A 22,113-nucleotide genomic window follows, 5' to 3' on the forward strand; every position below is an offset into this window, starting at 1 on the left:
ACGTTATAAAAAGCGGGAGAAGCCCGCCCTTGAAGGGGCGGGGCTATCTTCCTCAGCACAGCCAGCGCCATTTTCTCTTCACAGCTCCACTGGAAGGACGCTCCCCAGGCTCTCTCCCCTGCAGTATACACTACAGAAAGGGTAAAAAAGAGAGGGGGGGCACATAAATTTAGGCGCAAATTGTGATATAAGCAGCTATAGGGGGAAAATTCACTTGTGTATAGTGTATATCCCTCTGTTATATAGCGCTCTGGTGTGTGCTGGCATACTCTCTCTCTCTGTCTCCCCAAAGGACTTTGTGGGGTCCTGTCCTCAGTCAGAGCATTCCCTGTGTGTGTGTGCGGTGTGTCGGTACGGCTGTGTCGACATGTTTGATGAGGACGCTTACGTGGAGGCGGAGCAGGTGCCGATAAGTGTGATGTCGCCCCCTGCGGGGCCGACACCTGAGTGGATGGATACGTGGAAGGTATTAACCGACAGTGTCAACTCCTTGCATAAAAGGTTCGATGACGCAGCTTTGGGACAGCCGGCATCTCAGCCCGCGCCTGCCCAGGCATCTCAGAGGCCGTCAGGGGCTCAGAAACGCCCGCTACCTCAGATGGCAGACACAGATGTCGACACGGAGTCTGACTCCAGTGTCGACGAGGATGAGACAAATATACAATCCACTAGGGCCATCCGATGCATGATTACGGCAATGAAAAATGTGTTGCACATTTCTGACATTAACCCGGTTACCACAAAAAAGGGTATTATGTTTGGGGAGAAAAAGCAGCCAGTGACTTTTCCCCCATCTGATGAGTTAAATGAATTGTGTGAAGAAGCGTGGGGTTCCCCAGATAAGAAACTAGTAATTTCTAAGCGGTTACTAATGGCGTACCCTTTCCCGCCAACGGATAGGTTACGCTGGGAGACATCCCCTAAGGTGGACAAGGCGCTCACACGCTTATCAAAAAACGTGGCACTGCCTTCTCAGGATACGGCCGCCTTAAAGGAGCCTGCAGATAGAAAGCAGTAGGCTATCCTGAAGTCTGTGTATACACACTCAGGTACTATACTGAGACCTGCTATTGCTTCAGCATGGATGTGTAGTGCTGCAGCAGCGTGGTCTGATTCCCTGTCGGATAACATTGATTCCCTTGACAGGGACACTATATTGCTAACCATAGAGCATATTAAAGACGTAGTCTTATACATGAGAGATGCACAGAGGGACATTTGCCGGCTGGCATCTAGAATTAATGCAATGTCCATTTCTGCCAGGAGAGTATTATGGACTCGGCAGTGGACAGGTGATGCTGATTCTAAAAGGCACATGGAAATTTTGCCTTATAAGGGTGAGGAATTGTTTGGGGACGGTCTTTCGGACCTCGTATCCACAGCAACAGCTGGGAAGTCGACTTTTTTACCTCAGGTTCCCTCACAGCCTAAGAAAGCACCGTATTATCAAGTACAGTCCTTTCGGCCTCAGAAAGGCAAGCAAGTTAGAGGCGCGTCCTTTCTGCCCAGAGGCAGGGGTAGAGGGAAAAAGCTGCACCATACAGCCAGTTCCCAAGAACAAAAATCCTCCCCTGCTTCCACTAAGTCCACCGCATGACGCTGGGGCTCCACATGTGGAGCCAGGTGCGGTGGGGGCCCGTCTCCGGAACTTCAGCGACCAGTGGGTTCGCTCACAGGTGGATCTCTGGGTTCTACAAGTGGTATCTCAGGGATACAAGCTGGAGTTCGAGACGTCTTACCCTCGCCGTTACCTCAATTCTGCCTTGCCAGCTACTCCCCAGGACAGGGAGGTAGTGCTGGCGGCAATTCACAAGCTGTACCTCCAGCAGGTGATAATCAAAGTTCCCCTCCTTCAACAGGAACGGGGTTACTATTCCACAATGTTTGTGGTACCGAAACCAGACGGTTCGGTGAGACCCATTCTAAATTTTAAATCCTTGAACACTTATATAAGGAAGTTCAAGTTCAAAATGGAATCGCTCAGGGCGGTTATTGCAAGCCTGGAAGAGGGGGATTACATGGTATCACTGGACATCAAGGATGCTTACCTACATGTCCCCATTTACCCACCTCACCAGGTGTACCTCCGTTTTGTGGTACAGGACTGCCATTACCAATTCCAGACGTTGCCGTTTGGTCTGTCCACGGCACCGAGGGTATTTACCAAAGTAATGGCCGAAATGATGATACTCCTTCGAAAGAAGGGAGTTATAATTATCCCGTACTTGGACGATCTCCTTATAAAGGCGAGGTCCAGGGAGCAGTTGTTGGTCGGAGTAGCACTATCTCAGGAAGTGCTACAACAGCACGGCTGGATTCTGAATATCCCAAAGTCGCAGCTGGTTCCTACGACACGTCTGCTGTTCCTGGGTATGATTCTGGACACAGAACAGAAGGTGTTTCTCCCGGAGGAGAAGGCCATGGAGTTGTCATCTCTGGTCAGAGACCTCCTAAAACCAAAACAGGTGTCTGTGCATCACTGCACGCGAGTCCTGGGAAAGATGGTAGCTTCTTACGAGGCAATTCCATTCGGCAGGTTCCATGCAAGGATCTTTCAGTGGGATCTGTTAGACAAGTGGTCCGGATCGCATCTTCAGATGCATCGGCTGATCACCCTGTCCCCGAGGGCCAGGGTGTCTCTGCTGTGGTGGCTGCAGAGTGCTCATCTTCTCAAGGGCCGCAGATTCGGCATACAGGACTGGGTCCTGGTGACCACGGATGCAAGCCTCCGAGGTTGGGGGGCAGTCACTCAGGGAAGAAACTTCCAAGGACAATGGTCGAGTCAGGAGGCTTCCCTACACATAAATATTCTGGAACTAAGGGCCATTTACAATGCCCTAAGTCAGGCAAAACCCCTGCTTCAAAACCAGCCGGTGCTGATTCAGTCAGACAACATCACGGCGGTCGCCCATGTAAACCGACAGGGCGGCACAAGAAGCAGGATGGCGATGGCAGAAGCCACAAGGATTCTCCGATGGGTGGAAAATCACGTGATAGCACTGTCAGCAGTGTTCATTCCGGGAGTGGACAACTGGGAAGCAGACTTCCTCAGCAGGCACAACCTCCACCCGGGAGAGTGGGGACTTAATCCAGAAGTCTTCCAGCTGATTGTAAATCGTTGGGAAAGGCCACAGGTGGACATGATGGCGTCCCGCCTCAACAAAAAGCTAAAAAGATATTGCGCCAGGTCAAGGGACCCTCAGGCGATAGCTGTGGACGCTCTAGTGACACCGTGGGTGTACCAGTCGGTTTATGTGTTCCCTCCTCTTCCTCTCATACCAAAGGTACTGAGGATAATAAGAAAGAGAGGAGTAAGAACTATACTCATCGTTCCGGATTGGCCAAGAAGGACTTGGTACCTGGAACTACAAGAAATGATCTCAGAGGACCCTTGGCCTCTGCCTCTCAGACAGGACCTGCTACAGCAGGGGCCCTGTCTGTTCCAAGACTTACCGCGGCTGCGTTTGACGGCATGGCGGTTGAACGCCGGATCCTGATGGAAAAGGGCATTCCAGTTGAAGTCATTCCTACGCTGATAAAAGCTAGGAAGGATGTGACCGCAAAACATTATCACCGCATATGGCGAAAATATGTTGCTTGGTGTGAGGCTATGAAGGCCCCAACAGAAGAATTTCAGCTGGGTCGATTTCTGCACTTCCTACAGTCAGGAGTGACTATGGGCCTAAAATTGGGATCCATTAAAGTCCAGATTTCGGCCCTGTCTATTTTCTTTCAAAAAGAACTGGCTTCACTGCCTGAAGTTCAGACGTTTGTTAAGGGAGTGCTGCATATTCAGCCCCCTTTTGTGCCCCCAGTGGCACATTGGGATCTCAACGTTGTGTTGGATTTCCTAAAATCACATTGGTTTGAGCCACTTCAGACCGTGGAGTTGAAATATCTCACGTGGAAAGTGGTCATGCTTTTGGCCTTGGCTTCGGCTAGGCGTGTGTCAGAATTGGCGGCTTTGTCATGTAAAAGCCCCTATCTGATCTTCCATATGGACAGGGCAGAATTGAGGACTCGTACCCAATTTCTCCCTAAGGTGGTATCAGCGTTTCATTTGAACCAACCTATTGTGGTGCCGGCGGCTACTCGTGACTTGGAGGCTTCCAAGTTGCTGGATGTAGTCCGGGCCCTGAAAATCTATGTTTCCAGGACGGCTAGAGTCAGAAAAACTGACTCGCTGTTTATCCTGCATGCACCCAACAAGCTGGGTGCTCCTGCTTCAAAGCAGACTATTGCTCGCTGGATCTATAGCACGATTCAACTTGCACATTCTGCGGCTGGACTGCCGCATCCTAAATCAGTCAAAGCCCATTCCACGAGGAAGGTGGGCTCTTCTTGGGCGGCTGCCCGAGGGGTCTCTGCTTTACAACTTTGCCGAGCTGCTACCTGGTTGGGATCAAACACGTTTGCAAAATTCTACAAGTTTGATACCCTGGCTGAGGAGGACCTTGAGTTTGCTCATTCGGTGCTGCAGAGTCATCCGCACTCTCCCGCCCGTTTGGGAGCTTTGGTATAATCCCCATGGTCCTTACGGAGTACCCAGCATCCACTAGGACGTAAGAGAAAATAATATTTTACTCACCGGTAAATCTATTTCTCGTAGTCCGTAGTGGATGCTGGGAGCCCGTCCCAAGTGCGGAATTCTGCAATACTTGTATATAGTTATTGCTTAACTATAGGGTTTTTTGTTCTGAGCCATCAGTTTAATGAGGCTCAGTTGTTGTTCATACTGTTAACTGGGTATAGTTATCACGAGTTGTACGGTGTGATTGGTGTGGCTGGTATGAGTCTTACCCTGGATTCCAAATCCTTTCCTTGTAATGTCAGCTCTTCCGGGCACAGTTTCCCTAACTGAGGTCTGGAGGAGGGGCATAGAGGGAGGAGCCAGTGCACACCAGATGTAGTACCTAGTCTTTTCTTTAAAGAAGTGCCCAGTCTCCTGCGGAGCCCGTCTATTCCCCATGGTCCTTACGGAGTACCCAGCATCCACTACGGACTACGAGAAATAGATTTACCAGTGAGTAAAATCTTATTTTTTTCTAAATAGTTCTGTGTACATCACGCCTGTCTGACAACTGTATGTGGTTTTGAATATTTAATTTGGTACAACTGAATAGGTTCCTTATGCTCCAGTTAATTATTTACCGTTTCTAAAAAAGAATTACTATGATTATTACTACTGGCGCTCCCTTGTGATATGTATCAATAACCTGATAATCACTCACTAAATGCAGTGAGGACAGGCGGTGGTGTGTGGTCTCGCATCAGGTCCACCGGAGGTACTGTGCTTACACGTCCTCAGGAGGTCTGTAATTACCACATTCTTTCTCTATCGTCCTAGTGGATGCTGGGGTTCCTGAAAGGACCATGGGGAATAGCGGCTCCGCAGGAGACAGGGCACAAAAAGTAAAGCTTTAGGATCAGGTGGTGTGCACTGGCTCCTCCCCCTATGACCCTCCTCCAAGCCTCAGTTAGATTTTTGTGCCCGGCCGAGAAGGGTGCAATCTAGGTGGCTCTCCTAAAGAGCTGCTTAGAAAAGTTTAGCTTAGGTTTTTTATTTTACAGTGAGTCCTGCTGGCAACAGGATCACTGCAACGAGGGACTTAGGGGAGAAGAAGTGAACTCACCTGCGTGCAGGATGGATTGGCTTCTTTGGCTACTGGACATTAGCTCCAGAGGGACGATCACAGGTACAGCCTGGATGGTCACCGGAGCCTCGCCGCCGGCCCCCTTGCAGATGCTGAAACAAGAAGAAGGTCCAGAATCGGCGGCATCAGGACTCCTCAGTCTTCTTAAGGTAGCGCACAGCACTGCAGCTGTGCGCCATTTCCTCTCAGCACACTTCACACGGCAGTCACTGAGGGTGCAGAGCGCTGGGAGGGGGGCGCCCTGGGAGGCAATGAAAACCTATTTTTGGCTAAAAATACCTCACATATAGCCTCCGGGGGCTATATGGAGATATTTAACCCCTGCCAGAATCCGTTAAGAGCGGGAGACGAGGCCGCCGAAAAAGGGGCGGGGCCTATCTCCTCAGCACACAGCGCCATTTTCCCTCACAGAAAGGCTGGAGGGAAGGCTCCCAGGCTCTCCCCTGCACTGCACTACAGAAACAGGGTTAAAACAGAGAGGGGGGGCACTAATTTGGCGTTAAAAATATATAAAAAAGATGCTATAAGGGAAAACACTTATATAAGGTTGTCCCTATATAATTATAGCGTTTTTGGTGTGTGCTGGCAAACTCTCCCTCTGTCTCTCCAAAGGGCTAGTAGGTCCTGTCCTCTATCAGAGCATTCCCTGTGTGTGTGCTGTGTGTCGGTACGTGTGTGTCGACATGTATGAGGACGATGTTGGTGAGGAGGCGGAGCAATTGCCTGTAATGGTGATGTCACTCTCTAGGGAGTCGACACCGGAATGGATGGCTTATTTAGGGAATTACGTGATAATGTCAACACGCGGCAAGGTCGGTTGACGACATGAGACGGCCGACAAACAATTAGTACCGGTCCAGACGTCTCAAAAACACCGTCAGGGGTTTTAAAACGCCCGTTTACTTTAGTCGGTCGACACAGACACAGACAGGGACACTGAATCCAGTGTCGACGGTGAATAAACAAACGTATTCCTTATTAGGGCCACACGTTAAGGGCAATGAAGGAGGTGTTACATATTTCTGATACTACAAGTACCACAAAAGAGGGTATTATGTGGGATGTGAAAAAACTACCGTAGTTTTTCCTGAATCAGATAAATTAAATGAAGTGTGTGATGATGCGTGGGTTCCCCCCGATAGAAAATATGGGCGGTATACCCTTTCCCGCCAGAAGTTAGGGCGCGTTGGGAAACACCCCTTAGGGTGGATAAGGCGCTCACACGCTTATCAGAACAAGTGGCGGTACCGTCTATAGATAGGGCCGTCCTCAAGGAGCCAGCTGACAGGAGGCTGGAAAATATCATAAAAAGTATATACACACATACTGGTGTTATACTGCGACCAGCGATCGCCTCAGCCTGGATGTGCAGAGCTGGGGTGGCTTGGTCGGATTCCCTGACTAAAAATATTGATACCCTTGACAGGGACAGTATTTTATTGACTATAGAGCATTTAAAGGATGCATTTCTATATATGCGAGATGCACAGAGGGATATTTGCACTCTGGCATCAAGAGTAAGTGCGATGTCCATATCTGCCAGAAGATGTTTATGGACACGACAGTGGTCAGGTGATGCAGATTCCAAACGGCACAAAGGTGTATTGCCGTATAAAGGAAGAGGAGTTATTTGGGGTCGGTCCATCGGACCTGGTGGCCACGGCAACTGCTGGAAAATCCACCGTTTTTACCCTAAGTCACATCTCTGCAGAAAAAGACACCGTCTTTTCAGCTTCAGTCCTTTCGTCCCTATAAGAGTCATATCTGCCCAGGGATAGAGGAAAGGGAAGAAGACTGCAGCAGGCAGCCCATTCCCAGGAACAGAAGCGTTCCACCGCTTCTGACAAGCTCTCAGCATGACGCTGAGACCGTACAGGACCCCTGGATCCTACAAGTAGTATCCCAGGGGTACAGATTGGAATGTCGAGACGTTTCCCCTGCGCAGGCTCCTGAAGTCTGCTTTACCAAGGTCTCCCTCCGACAGGGAGGCAGTATGGGAAACAATTCACGAGCTGTATTCCCAGCAGGTGATAATTAAATTACCCCTCCTACAACAAGAAAAGGGGTATTATTCCACACTATATTGTGGTACTGAAGCCAGAAGGCTAGGTTCAAATCAAGATGGAGTCACTCAGAGCAGTGATAACGAACCGGGAAGAAGGGGACTATATGGTGTCCCGAGACATCAGGGATGCTTACCTCCATGTCCCAAATTTGCCCTTATCACTAAGGGTACCTCAGGTTCGTGGTACAGAACTGTCACTATCAGTTTCAGACGCTGCCGTTTGGATTGTCCACGGCACCCCGGGTCTTTACCAAGGTAATGGCCGAAATGATGGTTCTTCTTCGAAGAAAAGGCGTCTTAATTATCCCTTACTTGGACGATCTCCTGATAAGGGCAAAGTCCAGGGAACAGTTGGAGGTCGGAGTAGCACTATCTCGGATACTGTTACAACAGCAGGGGTGGATTCTAAATATTCCAAAATCGCAGCTGATCCCGACAACAAGTCTCCTGTGCTTAGGGATGATTCTGGACACAGTCCAGAAAAAGGTGTTTCTCCCGGAAGAGAAAGCCAGGGAGTTATCCGAGCTAGTCAGGAACCTCCTAAAATCAGTGCATCATTGCACAAGGGCCATGGTAAAAAAATGGTGACTTCCTTCGAAGCAATTCCAGTCGGCAGATTTCATGCAAGAACTTTTCAGTGGGATCTGCTGGACAAATGGTCCGGATCGCATCTTCAGATGCATCAGCGGATAACCCTATATCCAAGGACAAGGGTGTCTCTCCTGTGGTGGTTACGGAGTGCTCATCTTCTAGAGGGCCGCAGATTCGGCATTCAGTTTTGGATGTTGGTGACCACGGAGGCCAGCCCGAGAGGCTGGGGAGCAGTCACACAAGGAAAAAATTTCCAGGGAGTGTGATCAAGTCTGGAGACTTTTCTCCACATAAATATAGCTAAGGGTAAATTTATAATGCTCTAAGCTTAGCAAGACCTCTGCTTCAAGGTCAGCCGGTATTGATCCAGTGGGATAAAACATCACGGCAGTCGCCCACGTAAATAGACAGGGCGGCACAAGAAGCAGGAGGGCAGTGGCAAAAACTGCAAGGACTTTTCGCTGGGCGGAAAATCATGTGATAGCACTGTCAGCAGTGTTTCATTCCGGGAATGGAAACTGGGAAGCAGACTTCCTCAGTAGGCACGACCTCCACCCGGCAGAGTGGGAACTTCATGGGGAAGTTTTCCACATGATTGTAAACCGTTGGGAATTACCAAAGGTGGACATGATGGCGTCCCGTCTGAACAAAAAACGGGACAGGTATTGCGCCAGGTTAAGAGACCCTCAGGCAATAGCTGTGGACGTTCTGGTAACACCGTGGGTGTACCAGTCGGTGTATGTGTTCCATCCTCTGCTTTTCATACCTAAGGTACTGAGAATTATAAGACGTAGAGGAGTAAGAACTATACTCATGGCTCCGGATTGGCCAAGAAGGACTTGGTACCCGGAACTTCAAGAGATGCTCACAGAGGACTTATGGCCTCTGCCGCTAAGAAGGGACTTGTTTCAGCAAGTACCATGTCTGTTCCAAGACTTACCGCAGCTGCGTTTGACGGCATGGCGGTGGAACGCCGGATCCTAAGGGAAAAGGCATTCAGGAAGAGGTCATTCCTACCCTGGTCAAAGCCAGAAAGGAGGTGACCGCACAACATTATCACCACATGTGGCGAAAATATGTTGCGTGGTGTGAGGCCAGGAAGGCCCCACGAAGAAATTTCAACTCGGTCGATTCCTGCATTTCCTGCAAACAGGAGTGTCTATGGGCCTCAAATTGGGGTCCATTAAGGTTCAAATTTCGGCCCTGTCGATTTTTCTTCCAGAAAGAATTGGCTTCAGTTCCTGAAGTCCAGAAGTTTGTCAAGGGAGTATTGCATATACAACCCCCTTTTGTGCCTCCAGTGGCACTGTGGGATCTCAACGTAGTTCTGGGATTCCTCAAAACACATTGGTTTAAAACCAGTCAAATCTGTGGATTTGAAGCATCTCACATGAAAAGTGAACATGCTCTTGGACCTGGCCTGGACCAGGCGAGTGTCAAATTGGTGGTTTTTTTCTCAAAAAAGCCCATATCTGTTTGTCCATTCGGACAGGGCAGAGCTGCGGACTCGTCCCCAGTTCTCTCCCTAAGGTGGTGTCAGTGTTTCACCTGAACCAGCTTATTGTGGTGTCTTGCGCCTACTAGGGACTTGGAGGACTCCAAGTTGCTAGATGTGGTCAGGGCCCTGAAAATATAGGTTCCAGGACGGCTGGAGTCAGGAAAACTGACTTGCTGTTATCCTGTATGCACCCAACAAACTGGGTGCTCTTGCTTCTAAGCAGACTTTTGCTAGTTGGATGTGTAATACAATTCAGCTTGCACATTCTGTGGCAGGCCTGCCACAGCCAAAATATGTAAATGCCCATTCCACAAGGAAGGTGGGCTCATCTTGGGCGGCTGCCCGAGGGGTCTCGGCTTTACAACTTTGCCGAGCGGCTATTTAGTCAGGGGCAAACACGTTTGTAAAATCCTACAAATTTGATAACCTGGCTAAGGAGGACCTGGAGTTCTCTCATTCGGTGCTGCAGAGTCATCCGCACTCTCCCGCCCGTTTGGGAGCTTTGGTATAACCCCCATGGTCCTTTCAGGAACCCCAGCATCCACTAGGACGATAGAGAAAATAAGAATTTACTTACCGATAATTCTATTTCTCGGAGTCCGTAGTGGATGCTGGGCGCCCATCCCAAGTGCGGATTATCTGCAATACTTGTACATAGTTACAAAAATCGGGTTATTATTGTTGTGAGCCATCTTTCAGAGGCTCCGCTGTTATCATACTGTTAACTGGGTTCAGATCACAGGTTGTACAGTGTGATTGGTGTGGCTGGTATGAGTCTTACCCGGGATTCATAAATCCTTCCTTATTGTGTACGCTCGTCCGGGCACAGTATCCTAACTGAGGCTTGGAGGAGGGTCATAGGGGGAGGAGCCAGTGCACACCACCTGATCCTAAAGCTTTACTTTTTGTGCCCTGTCTCCTGCGGAGCCGCTATTCCCCATGGTCCTTTCAGGAACCCCAGCATCCACTACGGACTCCGAGAAATAGAATTATCGGTAAGTAAATTCTTATTTTCTGTTATATTTCATTTACAGTACAGAAATGCTGGGCTATTAACAGCATAATATTTATCAGAAAATCGAGAATGGTACGAACAAATGTATACAAAGCCAACGTTACATCCAGTACTATATTTGATTCTTTAAGAGACCAATAGGGACTCCACATTTTAGTGGACCTATTATCAACTGTTACTCTTTTTCATTGCTTTTTACCATTCTTTTCTTCCTTCCGTGAACTCTCATCCACGATTCTGGGGAGCATGTCCCCTCAGGAGACACGTCTCCTCCGTCTAACGAGGACAGCAGATTCACGCTTACAAGATCTATTACTACTCTTCTTCTCAATCTTCTTCATTATCCTTCTCCCAGGAGGAAACAATCCCTCCTTTTTCGGTGCACTCTCATTAGTGGCACAGGGTAAGTCCTCCTACGACCATACCCCTACGCTCATGCCCAATCTCGTCCGATCTTGGAAGCCAAACGGAGGTGGGCTAGGTCACTACCTAGACGGGCGACCGCTAGGGAATACCCAGTGAAGTAAAAAGACCACATTCCCTGTGGGATAACACTAACAGCAGAATCCCCACTTATACTTATTCCTACTATTTCTAACAATTAGATCCCACCACTGTCTTACTCTTCACATTTAATCCAAGACAGGGGCAAACCATTAGGGTCAGATTTCAGTCTGTGGGTTCTCCCTCTCACGAAATCAACCCTCTTTAGGGCTTTATCAATACAAACACAGTTTGTACAGATCTTTGGCAGACGGAAGCAGCATGGCATGTAGCTATTTACTATATGCATTTATTTAAATATAATTGAGATCTGAACATTCCATTTTTTTCAGGAATTGATCCACTTTGTTGGCATGTCAATATTCACTCATGCTCCAACTTTACTGTTAAGCTTTGTTTTTGTTTTTGCTGAGTTCCCATTTATCTTATGAGTAGAAAGAGACTATATCATATCTTAGACACATTACTCATTAGTAGATACTAAGATACAATAAGAGTGCGCCCAAACAAGAGTCATACTTTCTCTTCCTTCGTTGTATGTACCTTCTTTTTGACTCTGGGGGCGCACCACCATAGGGACAGATCGGAATAATTTATACCTAGTAACATTGTCCAATTTTGGCCTAAATATTATCATTTTTCACAGATTTAATTAGGCCGGTGCAGGATAAACACCCTTTTTTCCAAACGAATTAATACTCTGTCAGGATGGGGATGTATACACTGAAAGGGGCGAGGAATCGGAGGATGAGGACGACCTCTTGCCTCTGTAGAGCCAGTTTGTGCAAGGATAAATTAATTGCTTCTTTTTTGGTGTGGGGGATTAATTGCTTCTTTTTTGGTGGGGGCTCAAACAAACCAATCATTTCAGCCACAGTCGTGTGGCAGACCCTGTCGCTGAAATGATTGGTTTGTTAGTGTACATGTCCTGTTTATACAACATAAGGGTTGGTGGGAGGGCCCAATGACAATTCCATCTTGCACCTCTTTTTCTTCTTTGCAATATGTGCTCTTTGGGGCCTAGTTTTTAAAACTGCCATCCTGTCTGCCACTGCAGTGCCATTCCTAGATGGGCCACGTGTTTATGCCATCCACTTGTGTCGCTTAGCTTAGTCATCCAGAGACCTCGGTGCAACATTTTTGGCCTAAAAACAATATTGTGAGGTGTTCAGAATAGAATGGAAATGAGTGGAAATGAATGTTATTGAGGTTAATAACGTAGGGTCCAAATTACCCCCAAATTCTGTGATTTTAGCTGTTTTTATGTTTAAAAAAAATAAATAAATCCAGGTCCAAAACCCGAAAGGGTGGTTTTGGCAAAACCAAACCAGATCCAAAACACGAACGGAAATCCACATCCAAACCCCAAAAAGTGTCCGCCACGCATCTCTAATAAATATATGTGTATGTATATGTGTGTGTGTGTGTGTGTGTGTATATATATATATATATATATATATATATCATATTCCAACAGCCGGCACTCCCTGGATAGCTTGTAAATACCTGGCCAAGGTGCTCTCCTATGGGTCACTCAGATCCCTAGATACCAATCGCAATGCAAAGAGGCACTCCTGGACTTCCAAATGGGTGAAACAAATGCGGTGATTTAATTCAATGTTTTGGGGAACTGCCCCCCGTCATCAGGACACACACACATCAAACAGTGTACAAACTACAGTGCTTAAATACATACTCACAGGTCTCCAGCATCCCAGCGCGTGTGCCCGGCGTCTGCATCTCACTTCCGGTCCCGAGTGTGACGTCGTCCCGGAAGTGGCGTCAGCCGGGGCTACACACACCAGGGCCAGTCAGGTTGTCATGGTGATCCAGCCGACGCTGCTGTCTCACCCTGTACACGGATCCCAGTTCCCAGCCAGCACTCACGGCGCGCACATTCCCCTTCCGGTCCCGAGCATAACTCCGCCCCGGAAGTGACGCACGCCGGGCACCTCCCCCTGGGTCTGTCCCCGTTGTCATGGTGATCACACAGCAGTCTCCGCTGTCTCCATCTGGCCTGATAATACATCTTATACATCATCAAAACAATACAAATTATATTACAGTGCAAGTATCAGCTACCAATAATCCAATCCATATTTCACTAAAACACATATGTGAATATCTTAAATTTAAGATCATACCATAATCAGATATGAATAGATGGCTCCAAACATTTCAGTCGCCCTCTAGTGACTATAATTCAAATATTACATCCTAATTTAAAAAAAGTGCTGCATTAAAAGCCAATCTTGTTAATCTCCTAAATGTTCTTATACAGTGAATATTCGTGTGTGAAATCATCATCATATACAAATCTGTCAGACTTATTTAGACTATATTCTCTCAATCTAATCTAGGTCATACCTCGTTAGATCATATCTCTCATCTATATGGAATCTATGTATACAAACATTGAACTAAATGAGTCAAATTGAATCTATGAGACATGCATCATCCTATTTTTGCCTAGTCAGAACTCCCACTTATAAAAAACAACTCAGGTTAAGGGCTTCATTCAGCCCATGTGGGCTGACCGTATTCAAACGGTCTATCCATTTGCATTCCAGTTGTAGCAACTGCGTATCTCTATCCCCTCCTCTCAAATTGGGGGGGATCTGATCTGGGGGGGCTCCATTATGTTGGGAAAACAAAAAGGCAGTTCAAAGAAAGAATGGCCCAACATAGAGGAGCAATAAGAGCAACTATCAACGAAGGGAGGAGTGACCAGACAGTAGCACGCCACTTCCTTAGGGCCAAACATTCTATGTCAAACCTAAGATACAGAATAATAGATCAGACCCCCCCCCCCAATTTGAGAGGAGGGATAGAGATAGGCAGTTGCTACAACTGGAATGCAAATGGATAGACCGTTTGAATACGGTCAGCCCACATGGGCTGAATGAAGCCCTTAACCTGAGTTGTTTTTTATAAGTGGGAGTTCTGACTAGGCAAAAATAGGATGATGCATGTCTCATAGATTCAACTTGACTCATTTAGTTCAATGTTTGTATACATAGATTCCATATAGATGAGAGATATGATCTAACGAGGTATAACCTAGATTAGATTGAGAGAATATAGTCTAAATAAGTCTGACAGATTTGTATATGATGATGATTTCACACACGAATATTCACTGTATAAGAGCATTTAGGAGATTAACAAGATTGGCTTTTAATGCAGCACTTTTTTTAAATTAGGATGTAATATTTGAATTATAGTCACTAGAGGGCGACTGAAATGTTTGGAGCCATCTATTCATATCTGATTATGGTATGATCTTAAATTTAAGATATTCACATATGTGTTTTAGTGAAATATGGATTGGATTATTGGTAGCTGATACTTGCACTGTAATATAATTTGTATTGTTTTGATGTATAAGATGTATTATCAGGCCAGATGGAGACAGCGGAGACTGCTGTGTGATCACCATGACAACGGGGACAGACCCAGGGGGAGCTGCCCGGCGTGCGTCACTTCCGGGGCGGAGTTATGCTCGGGACCGGAAGGGGAATGTGCGCGCCGTGAGTGCTGGCTGGGAACTGGGATCCGTGTACAGGGTGAGACAGCAGCGTCGGCTGGATCACCATGACAACCTGACTGGCCCTGGTGTGTGTAGCCCCGGCTGACGCCATTTCCGGAACGACGTCACACTCGGGACCGGAAGGGAGATGCAGACGCCGGGCACACGCGCTGGGATGCTGGAGACCTGTAAGTATGTATTTAAGCACTGTAGTTTGTACACTGTTTAATGTGTGTGTGTCCTGATGACGGGGGGCAGTTCCCCAAAACATTGAATTAAATCACCGCATTTGTTTCACCCATTTGGAAGTCCAGGAGTGCCTCTTTGCATTGCGATTGGTGTATGTGTATATATATATATATATATATATATATATATATATATACACATATATATACATATATATACACATATATATACATATACAATTATACAGAGCTGCTGATTGGTTGATGGGGCAACTTCTCCACTGGCTCACTTCTCCGCTCTTATCACTGCTTAGTAAATGTCCCCTTAATGAAAAGAATTTGAGCTGCCTGCCTGCTCCAACTCTGCCCCCTCCTCACACACACACACCCCTTCATTATTTTATAGGTGTCTGCAGCTCCATCCGCCCCAATTAAGCTCTGTCAGTAAGCTTGTTTGAAATTATTTATAACTATGTAAAAACACTACATAAAATGTTTAGCATGGGTAGGGGTGTTTTCCTATTTTAGCACCAAGAAATTAATAGGTATCAATCTATTGAAAGAGAATAGTCATCTCTTTTAAGTGATAAAGTTCCCTACGTATTTCAGAACCTTGTGTACTGTGTATTTACGTAGATTGATCCCAGATCGAGGTAAAAAAAAATACAGGTTGCTGCAATTTTATGTTTTATGCGGCTGTTTTTTTCCAGCAAAGAGCATAAACAATCTGATATGCTGGAGCTGAAAAGAGAAATAGAAAAGGAAGTTTGTGAACGAATGGAAAAGGTAATTTTATTTGTATTGTGACTAACCACAAGGTATTATCTTTGCTAATGGGCTTGTTCACCTTAAAGTAATTGAACCCTCTGACGTCTATTCTTCTTCTGTAACCAATGGATCACTGAACACTTACAGACCAAAATTGTAGCCTGAACAAGCATGGTGTATTCATATATAAATGTATTATAACACTGATCATGTAGGCAACACTTTGGTACTTTTCATAATATGCACAGGCACACAAATAGCTATTACTCTGGCCATGTTTCGTCTCCAAGCACAATGTTAATAATAGCAATCTACCGCAAAGAGAGACCAATAACTGTAACAAAAAAAGATGTGTAAGAAAATGTTTTACTTTGATAAGGTTGGCACACAAACCATTTTCTGCATCAGGAAAATAATCCCAGTTCTAGACTTTAGAGTGTGTGATTTTCCAGCGAATCATCACACTGTGGAGACTTAGGGCTGTATCCAGTTAGCTGTACTAATTTTTCAGCTGATAAAAACAGGCTATTATCGCGATTTTATTGGGCTAGACCACTGGTTCTCAATTTTTTTTGAATCAAGGTACCCTAGAGTATCAGAATTATTTTCACTGTACCCTTAGGCCAAAAGTTTCTTATTGAGAAATTTAGAAATATTAAATGAAGTAAATTGTGTTTATATGTAACCTTTAGGTTTAATTGTGTGGTGAGGGACAGTATTTGCTTCTGTTTGTCCACATATTTTATGATTGACAGCCACCAGCTCTGGTTTTGCCTAATACATTGACCATAAATAATTTGAATGGTCCTGGACCACGAACTCAGGGCACCCCTGCGGCACACAGTTTGAGAGCCACTGGGCTATACAATTATATCCCGTTTCTATCGGCCGATAACACACAGGATCTGGTATAAGTTCCCGGACCCATGTCTTATCACGGCTCTAAGGGCTGGTAATCAGGGATTATGCTTTGTGTGCCCGAGGCATGAAAAGCATAATCCCCGATTAGTGCTTGCTGTTGGGGCTAATTGGATATCCCCTGGAGAACAGTTAGCTACTGTAATTTACAGAGGCTAATTGGATACCTCCCCTACAATTGTTCATCATCCAAGATCAAGAAAATATATATATAATTTTCTCTTACATCCTAGTTTACCATGGGGTTTAGATAGTCCACTGGAGCCTGGCACTTTAAAATTTTTAGTATGTGTGCCGGCTCCTCCCCTTTATGCCCCTCCTACCAGACTCAGTTTAATAAAATGTGCCCGAGGAGCCGGGTGCACTTCTCTGGAGCTCCAGAGATCATTTTTCTTCAAGTTTAATTTAGTTTATTATTTTCAGGTATTTATTTGTTTTCAGATAGTACTGGTTGGCAACCAGTCTACCTGCTTTGTGGAACTTAGAGGGGTGACCGAACCAACATCCTGAGGGTAAATGGTTCGTGATCCCAGTTGACAGGACATTGAGCTTCTGAGGTACTGATCACACATCGTTAGTATCTGTGCCCATTCCAGCAGCTAGCCGCCACCCTCTTACAGATGCCGAAGATACAGGTGCGGTGAGTGTTACATCGGGGTCCCGGTTAGCGTGTCTCCAGTGCAGTTTTGGCGGCAGGGCCCTGAGCTGCGTTGCCCGCCACGGACGAACTGGCAGCGGGAAGACGCCACTTGGTACTCACTGTCACAGAAAGGCTTTGGGAGTACTGTATATATCTATTTTTGACATAGCCAGTATAATCTATTAACAAGGACCGCGTGCCATTTCAGGGGCCTGGGCTTCCCGAGGCGGGAAGACGCCATTTTCCTGCTGCTGCGGATCAAGCTGCACACAACGCTTCTTCTACAGAGACCCACGCTGCTGCACTACTCTGTACTGGTACCAGGGGATCTTAGACAGGGGGAGCACACTAGCAACAGTGCCGCTGCACTCCTATCAGGTCATACATTTAGTTACTCTTATACTGCTGTGTTTCTGGGTGCTGGTGTCTGCTCCTCAAGTGTCCCTCCTGGGGCTCTCTAGGGTCTGTGTGGAGGTGTTTGGTCAGTGGGCTGCGCTGTTTTACAGGATGAAGGATGTCTGTAGACATGGTTACGTGTACTGCCTGTAATTCATCCCCGTCTTCAGCGGGGTCACTCATGTGTGAACAATGTTCTTTTGTCTCCACAGGGACACAGTTCACAAGCACCTGCCTGGCTGGACAGCTTTACTAGCATGATCCAGCATTTTAATACTGAATTTGCTGTGGCTAAAAGGGAGAGACAGGTGTTGAAGCATTCTATTGATTCTGTGGCCAAGGCAGCAGATACAAAGAAGTCTTCTCAGCCCCATCTAGTGGTTTCACAAAAACACACTGCCACAGGTGCTCCAGTCTGATTCTGATCAGCCTTATGTAGATAATGATGATGATGATATGGATGAGGACAGTGCTCTGTCCCCAGGGGTGGAGGCCCTCATCTTCGCTGTGAATACCGGATCAAGAGTCAGAGCCAGATGAGGAGTTGTATTTTAATGTTAAACCGAAGGCCTCAGCGACTTTTCCTGTGTCTAAAGAGTTGAACTCCTGGCCATGAAGGCATGGTTAAACCCTGGAAAAAAAAAAAAAAAATTCCTCAGAGGTTTTTAACTACTTTTTTCTTTTCCCGATGAGGACGGGAAGGTAAGAGAAAACCCACCATCGGTAGATACATCTGTGTCCAGACTGTCTAAGAAATTGGTACTGCCGGTGCCAGGGGCTATATCCCTAAAAGAGCCAGCTGACTGTAAGATTGAGACCACGCTCAAGGCAGTATATACGGTGGCAGGCGCTGCTCAACACCCCACAAGTGTTTGTGGGTGGATTTCCAGGGCAATAGTCAAGTGGTCTGATAACGTTATCGATGGTTTGGACTCTTTGCCCCGAGATGAGGTAGTTACTCTGCTGCAACATACACAAGATGCTGCAAATTTTATAAGCAAGGCTATTAAGGAGTTGTGTAAGATTAATGGCCGCACTATTGCTGTGGCTGTTTCGGCGCAGAGCTCTGTGGTTGCGTCAGTGGTTGGCAGACGCTGACTCCAAAAAGGGTGTAGAAAATCTTCCCTTTTACAATCTTCCCTTTTAGTTTGGTGACGAACTAAATAAATGGATCTCCCAAGCAACGGCGGGTAAGTCTACTTATCTGCCGCCTGCTAGACGTCCTTACACAGGATCCTCCTTGCAGTCCTTGTGGCAAGGTTCAGAGGCAAGGGCCAAGGGGTCTCCACCACTTCCAGAGGATCTTGTGGTAAGCCCCGTAAACCTGCACCTGCTGTCTCCCTGGACCAGACCACCGGATCCCCTGCCGCAAAGCCTTCCGCGTTACGGTTGGCCCCAGCGACAAGGTGACTTTAAGGTAAGTGCTCGCCTTCAAAACTTCGCCCACGTGTGGGTGGAGTCCTGCCGTGATCCATGGGTGAGGGACCTAATTTCCCAGGGATACCAGCCGGAAATTCAAGCACTCCCTCCTCACAGGTTTTTCAAGTCTGGCTTACCAGCTTTACCCGCAGCAAAGGTTACCTTGCACAAGGCTATTCAAAGACTTTTGCAGACAGGGGTGGTAGTTCCTGTACCTCCTCCGTTACGCAACAGTCTTTTCGCTAACGTCCTAAGTGGATGCTGGGGACTCCGTAAGGACCATGGGGATTAGCGGCTCCGCAGGAGACTGGGCACAACTAAAGAAAGCTTTAGGACTATCTGGTGTGCACTGGCTCCTCCCACCAAGACCCTCCTCCAGACCTCAGTTAGATTCTTGTGCCCGGCTGAGCTGGATGCACACTAGGGGCTCTCCTGAGCTCCTAGAAAGAAAGTATATTTTAGGTTTTTTATTTTACAGTGAGATCTGCTGGCAACAGACTCACTGCAGCGAGGGACTAAGGGGAGAAGAAGCGAACCTACCTAACTGGTGGTAGCTTGGGCTTCTTAGGCTACTGGACACCATTAGCTCCAGAGGGATCGACCGCATGGAACCGGCCATTGATGTTCTGTCCCGGAGCCGCGCCGCCAGACCCCTTACAGAGCCAGAAGCAAGAAGAGTCCGGAAAATCGGCGGCAGAAGACATCAGTCTTCACCAAGGTAGCGCACAGCACTGCAGCTGTGCGCCATTGCTCCTCATACACACTTCACACTCCGGTCACTGAGGGTGCAGGGCGCTGGGGGGGCGCCCTGAGCAGCAATAAAAACACCTTGGCTGGCAAATATATCACAATATATAGCCCCAGAGGCTATATATGTGATAAATACCCCTGCCAGAATCCATAGAAAAGCGGGAGAAAAGTCTGCTAAAAAGGGGCAGAGCTATCTCCCTCAGCACACTGGCGCCATTTTCTCTTCACAGTGCAGCTGGAAGACAGCTCCCCAGGCTCTCCCCTGTAGTTTTCAGGCTCAAAGGGTTAAAAAGAGAGGGGGGGCACTAAATTTAGGCGCAATATTGTTTATACTGTACAAGCAGCTATTGGGGAAAAAATCACTCGGTTATAGTGTTAATCCCTGCATTATATAGCGCTCTGGTGTGTGCTGGCATACACTCTCTCTGTCTCCCCAAAGGACTTTGTGGGGTCCTGTCCTCAGTCAGAGCATTCCCTGTGTGTCGGTACGGCTGTGTCGACATGTTGGATGAGGAAGGTTATGTGGAGGCGGAGCAGAGGCCGATAAATGGGATGTCGCCCCCTGTGGGGCCGACACCAGAGTGGATGGATAGGTGAAAGGTATTAACCGACAATGTCAACTCCTTACATAGAAGGCTGGATGACGTAAAACAGCGGTGGGACAGCCGGCTTCTCAGCCCGCGCCTGCCCAGGCGTCTCAAAGGCCATCAGGGGCTCAAAAAAAGCGCCCGTTACCTCAGATGGCAGACACAGATGTCGACACGGAGTCTGACTCCAGTGTCGACGAGGTTGAGACATATACACAATCCACTAGGAACATCCGTTACATGATCTCGGCAATGAAAAATGTGTTACGCATTTCTGACATGAACCCAAGTACCACATAAAAGGGGTTTTATTTTTGGGGAGAAAAAGCAGCCAGAGTTTTGTTCCCCCATCAGATGAATGAATGAAGTGTGTAAAGTAGCGTGGGTTCCCCCGATAAAAAACTGGTAATTTCAAAAAAGTTACTGATGGCGTACCCTTTCCCGCCAGAGGATAGGTCACGTTGGGAGATATCCCTTAGGGTGGATAAGGCGCTCACACGTTTGTCAAAAAAGGTGGCACTGCCGTCTTAGGATACGGCCACCTTGAAGGAGCCTGCTGATAAAAAGCAGGAGGCTATCCTGAAGTCTGTAAATACACACTCAGGTTATATACTGAGACCTGCAATTGCCTCAGCATAAATAGGGCTGCTGCAGCGTGGTCTGATACCCAGTCAGATAATATTAAAACTCTAAGACAGGGATAATAGTTTTCTAACATAGAGCATATTAAAGACGTCGTCTTAGATATAAAGCATGCACAGAGGGATATTTGCCGGCTGGCATCCAGAATTAATGCAATGTCCATTCTGCCAGGAGGGTATTAGAAACCCGGCAGTGGACAGGTGATGCTGCCTATAAAAGGCACATGGAGATTCTGCCTTATAAGGGTGAGGAATGGTTTGGGGATGGTCTCTGGGACCTCGTATCCACAGCAACAGCTGGGAAGAAAAAATGTTACCTCCGGTTTCCTCACAGCCTAAGAAAGCACTGTATTTTCAGATACAGTCCTTTCAGCTTCAGAAAAGCAAGCGGGTCAAAGGCGCTTCCTTTCTGCACAGAGACAAGGGAAGAAGGAAAAAGCTGCACCAGCAGCCAGTTCCCAGGATTAAAAAACCTTCCCCCGCTTCCTCTAAGTCTACCGCATGACGTGGGGGCTCCACAGGTGGAGACAGGTGCGGTAGGGGCGCGTCTCGGGAACTTCAGGGACCAGTGGGCTTGCCCACAGGTGGATCCCTAGGTTCTGCAAATAGTATCACAGGGATACAGGCTGGAGTTCGAGGCGACTCCCCCTCGCCGTTACCTCACATCAGCCTTGCCTGCTGCCCTCGGAGAAAGGTAGTACTGGCGGCAATTCACAAGCTGTACTTCCAGCAGGTGAAATCAAGGTACCCCTCCTTCAACAAGGCCGGGGTTACTATTCCAAAATGTTGTGGTACCGAAACCAGACGGTTCGGTGAGACCCATTCTAAAATTGAATGCCTTGAACACTTATATACGAAGGTTCAAGTTCAAAATGGAATCGCTCAGGGCGATTATTGCAAGCCTGGAGAATTTCATGGTATCACTGGACATCAAGGATGCTTACCTGCAT

General features: G+C 47.2%; 1 protein-coding gene across 1 annotated transcript in view; it reads left to right on the forward strand.

The window, feature by feature from the left end:
* KIF15 (kinesin family member 15) overlaps nt 1-22,113 on the forward strand; it is a 438,779-nt gene that overhangs the window by 367,859 nt on the left and 48,807 nt on the right. The window contains exon 31 of the mRNA XM_063922408.1: nt 15,755-15,830. Coding sequence (XP_063778478.1) covers nt 15,755-15,830 — 76 coding nt within the window. The remainder of the gene's footprint in view (nt 1-15,754; nt 15,831-22,113) is intronic.

The sequence above is a fragment of the Pseudophryne corroboree genome, chromosome 5, assembly GCF_028390025.1.
Source record: "Pseudophryne corroboree isolate aPseCor3 chromosome 5, aPseCor3.hap2, whole genome shotgun sequence".
NCBI classification, from domain to species: domain Eukaryota; kingdom Metazoa; phylum Chordata; class Amphibia; order Anura; family Myobatrachidae; genus Pseudophryne; species Pseudophryne corroboree.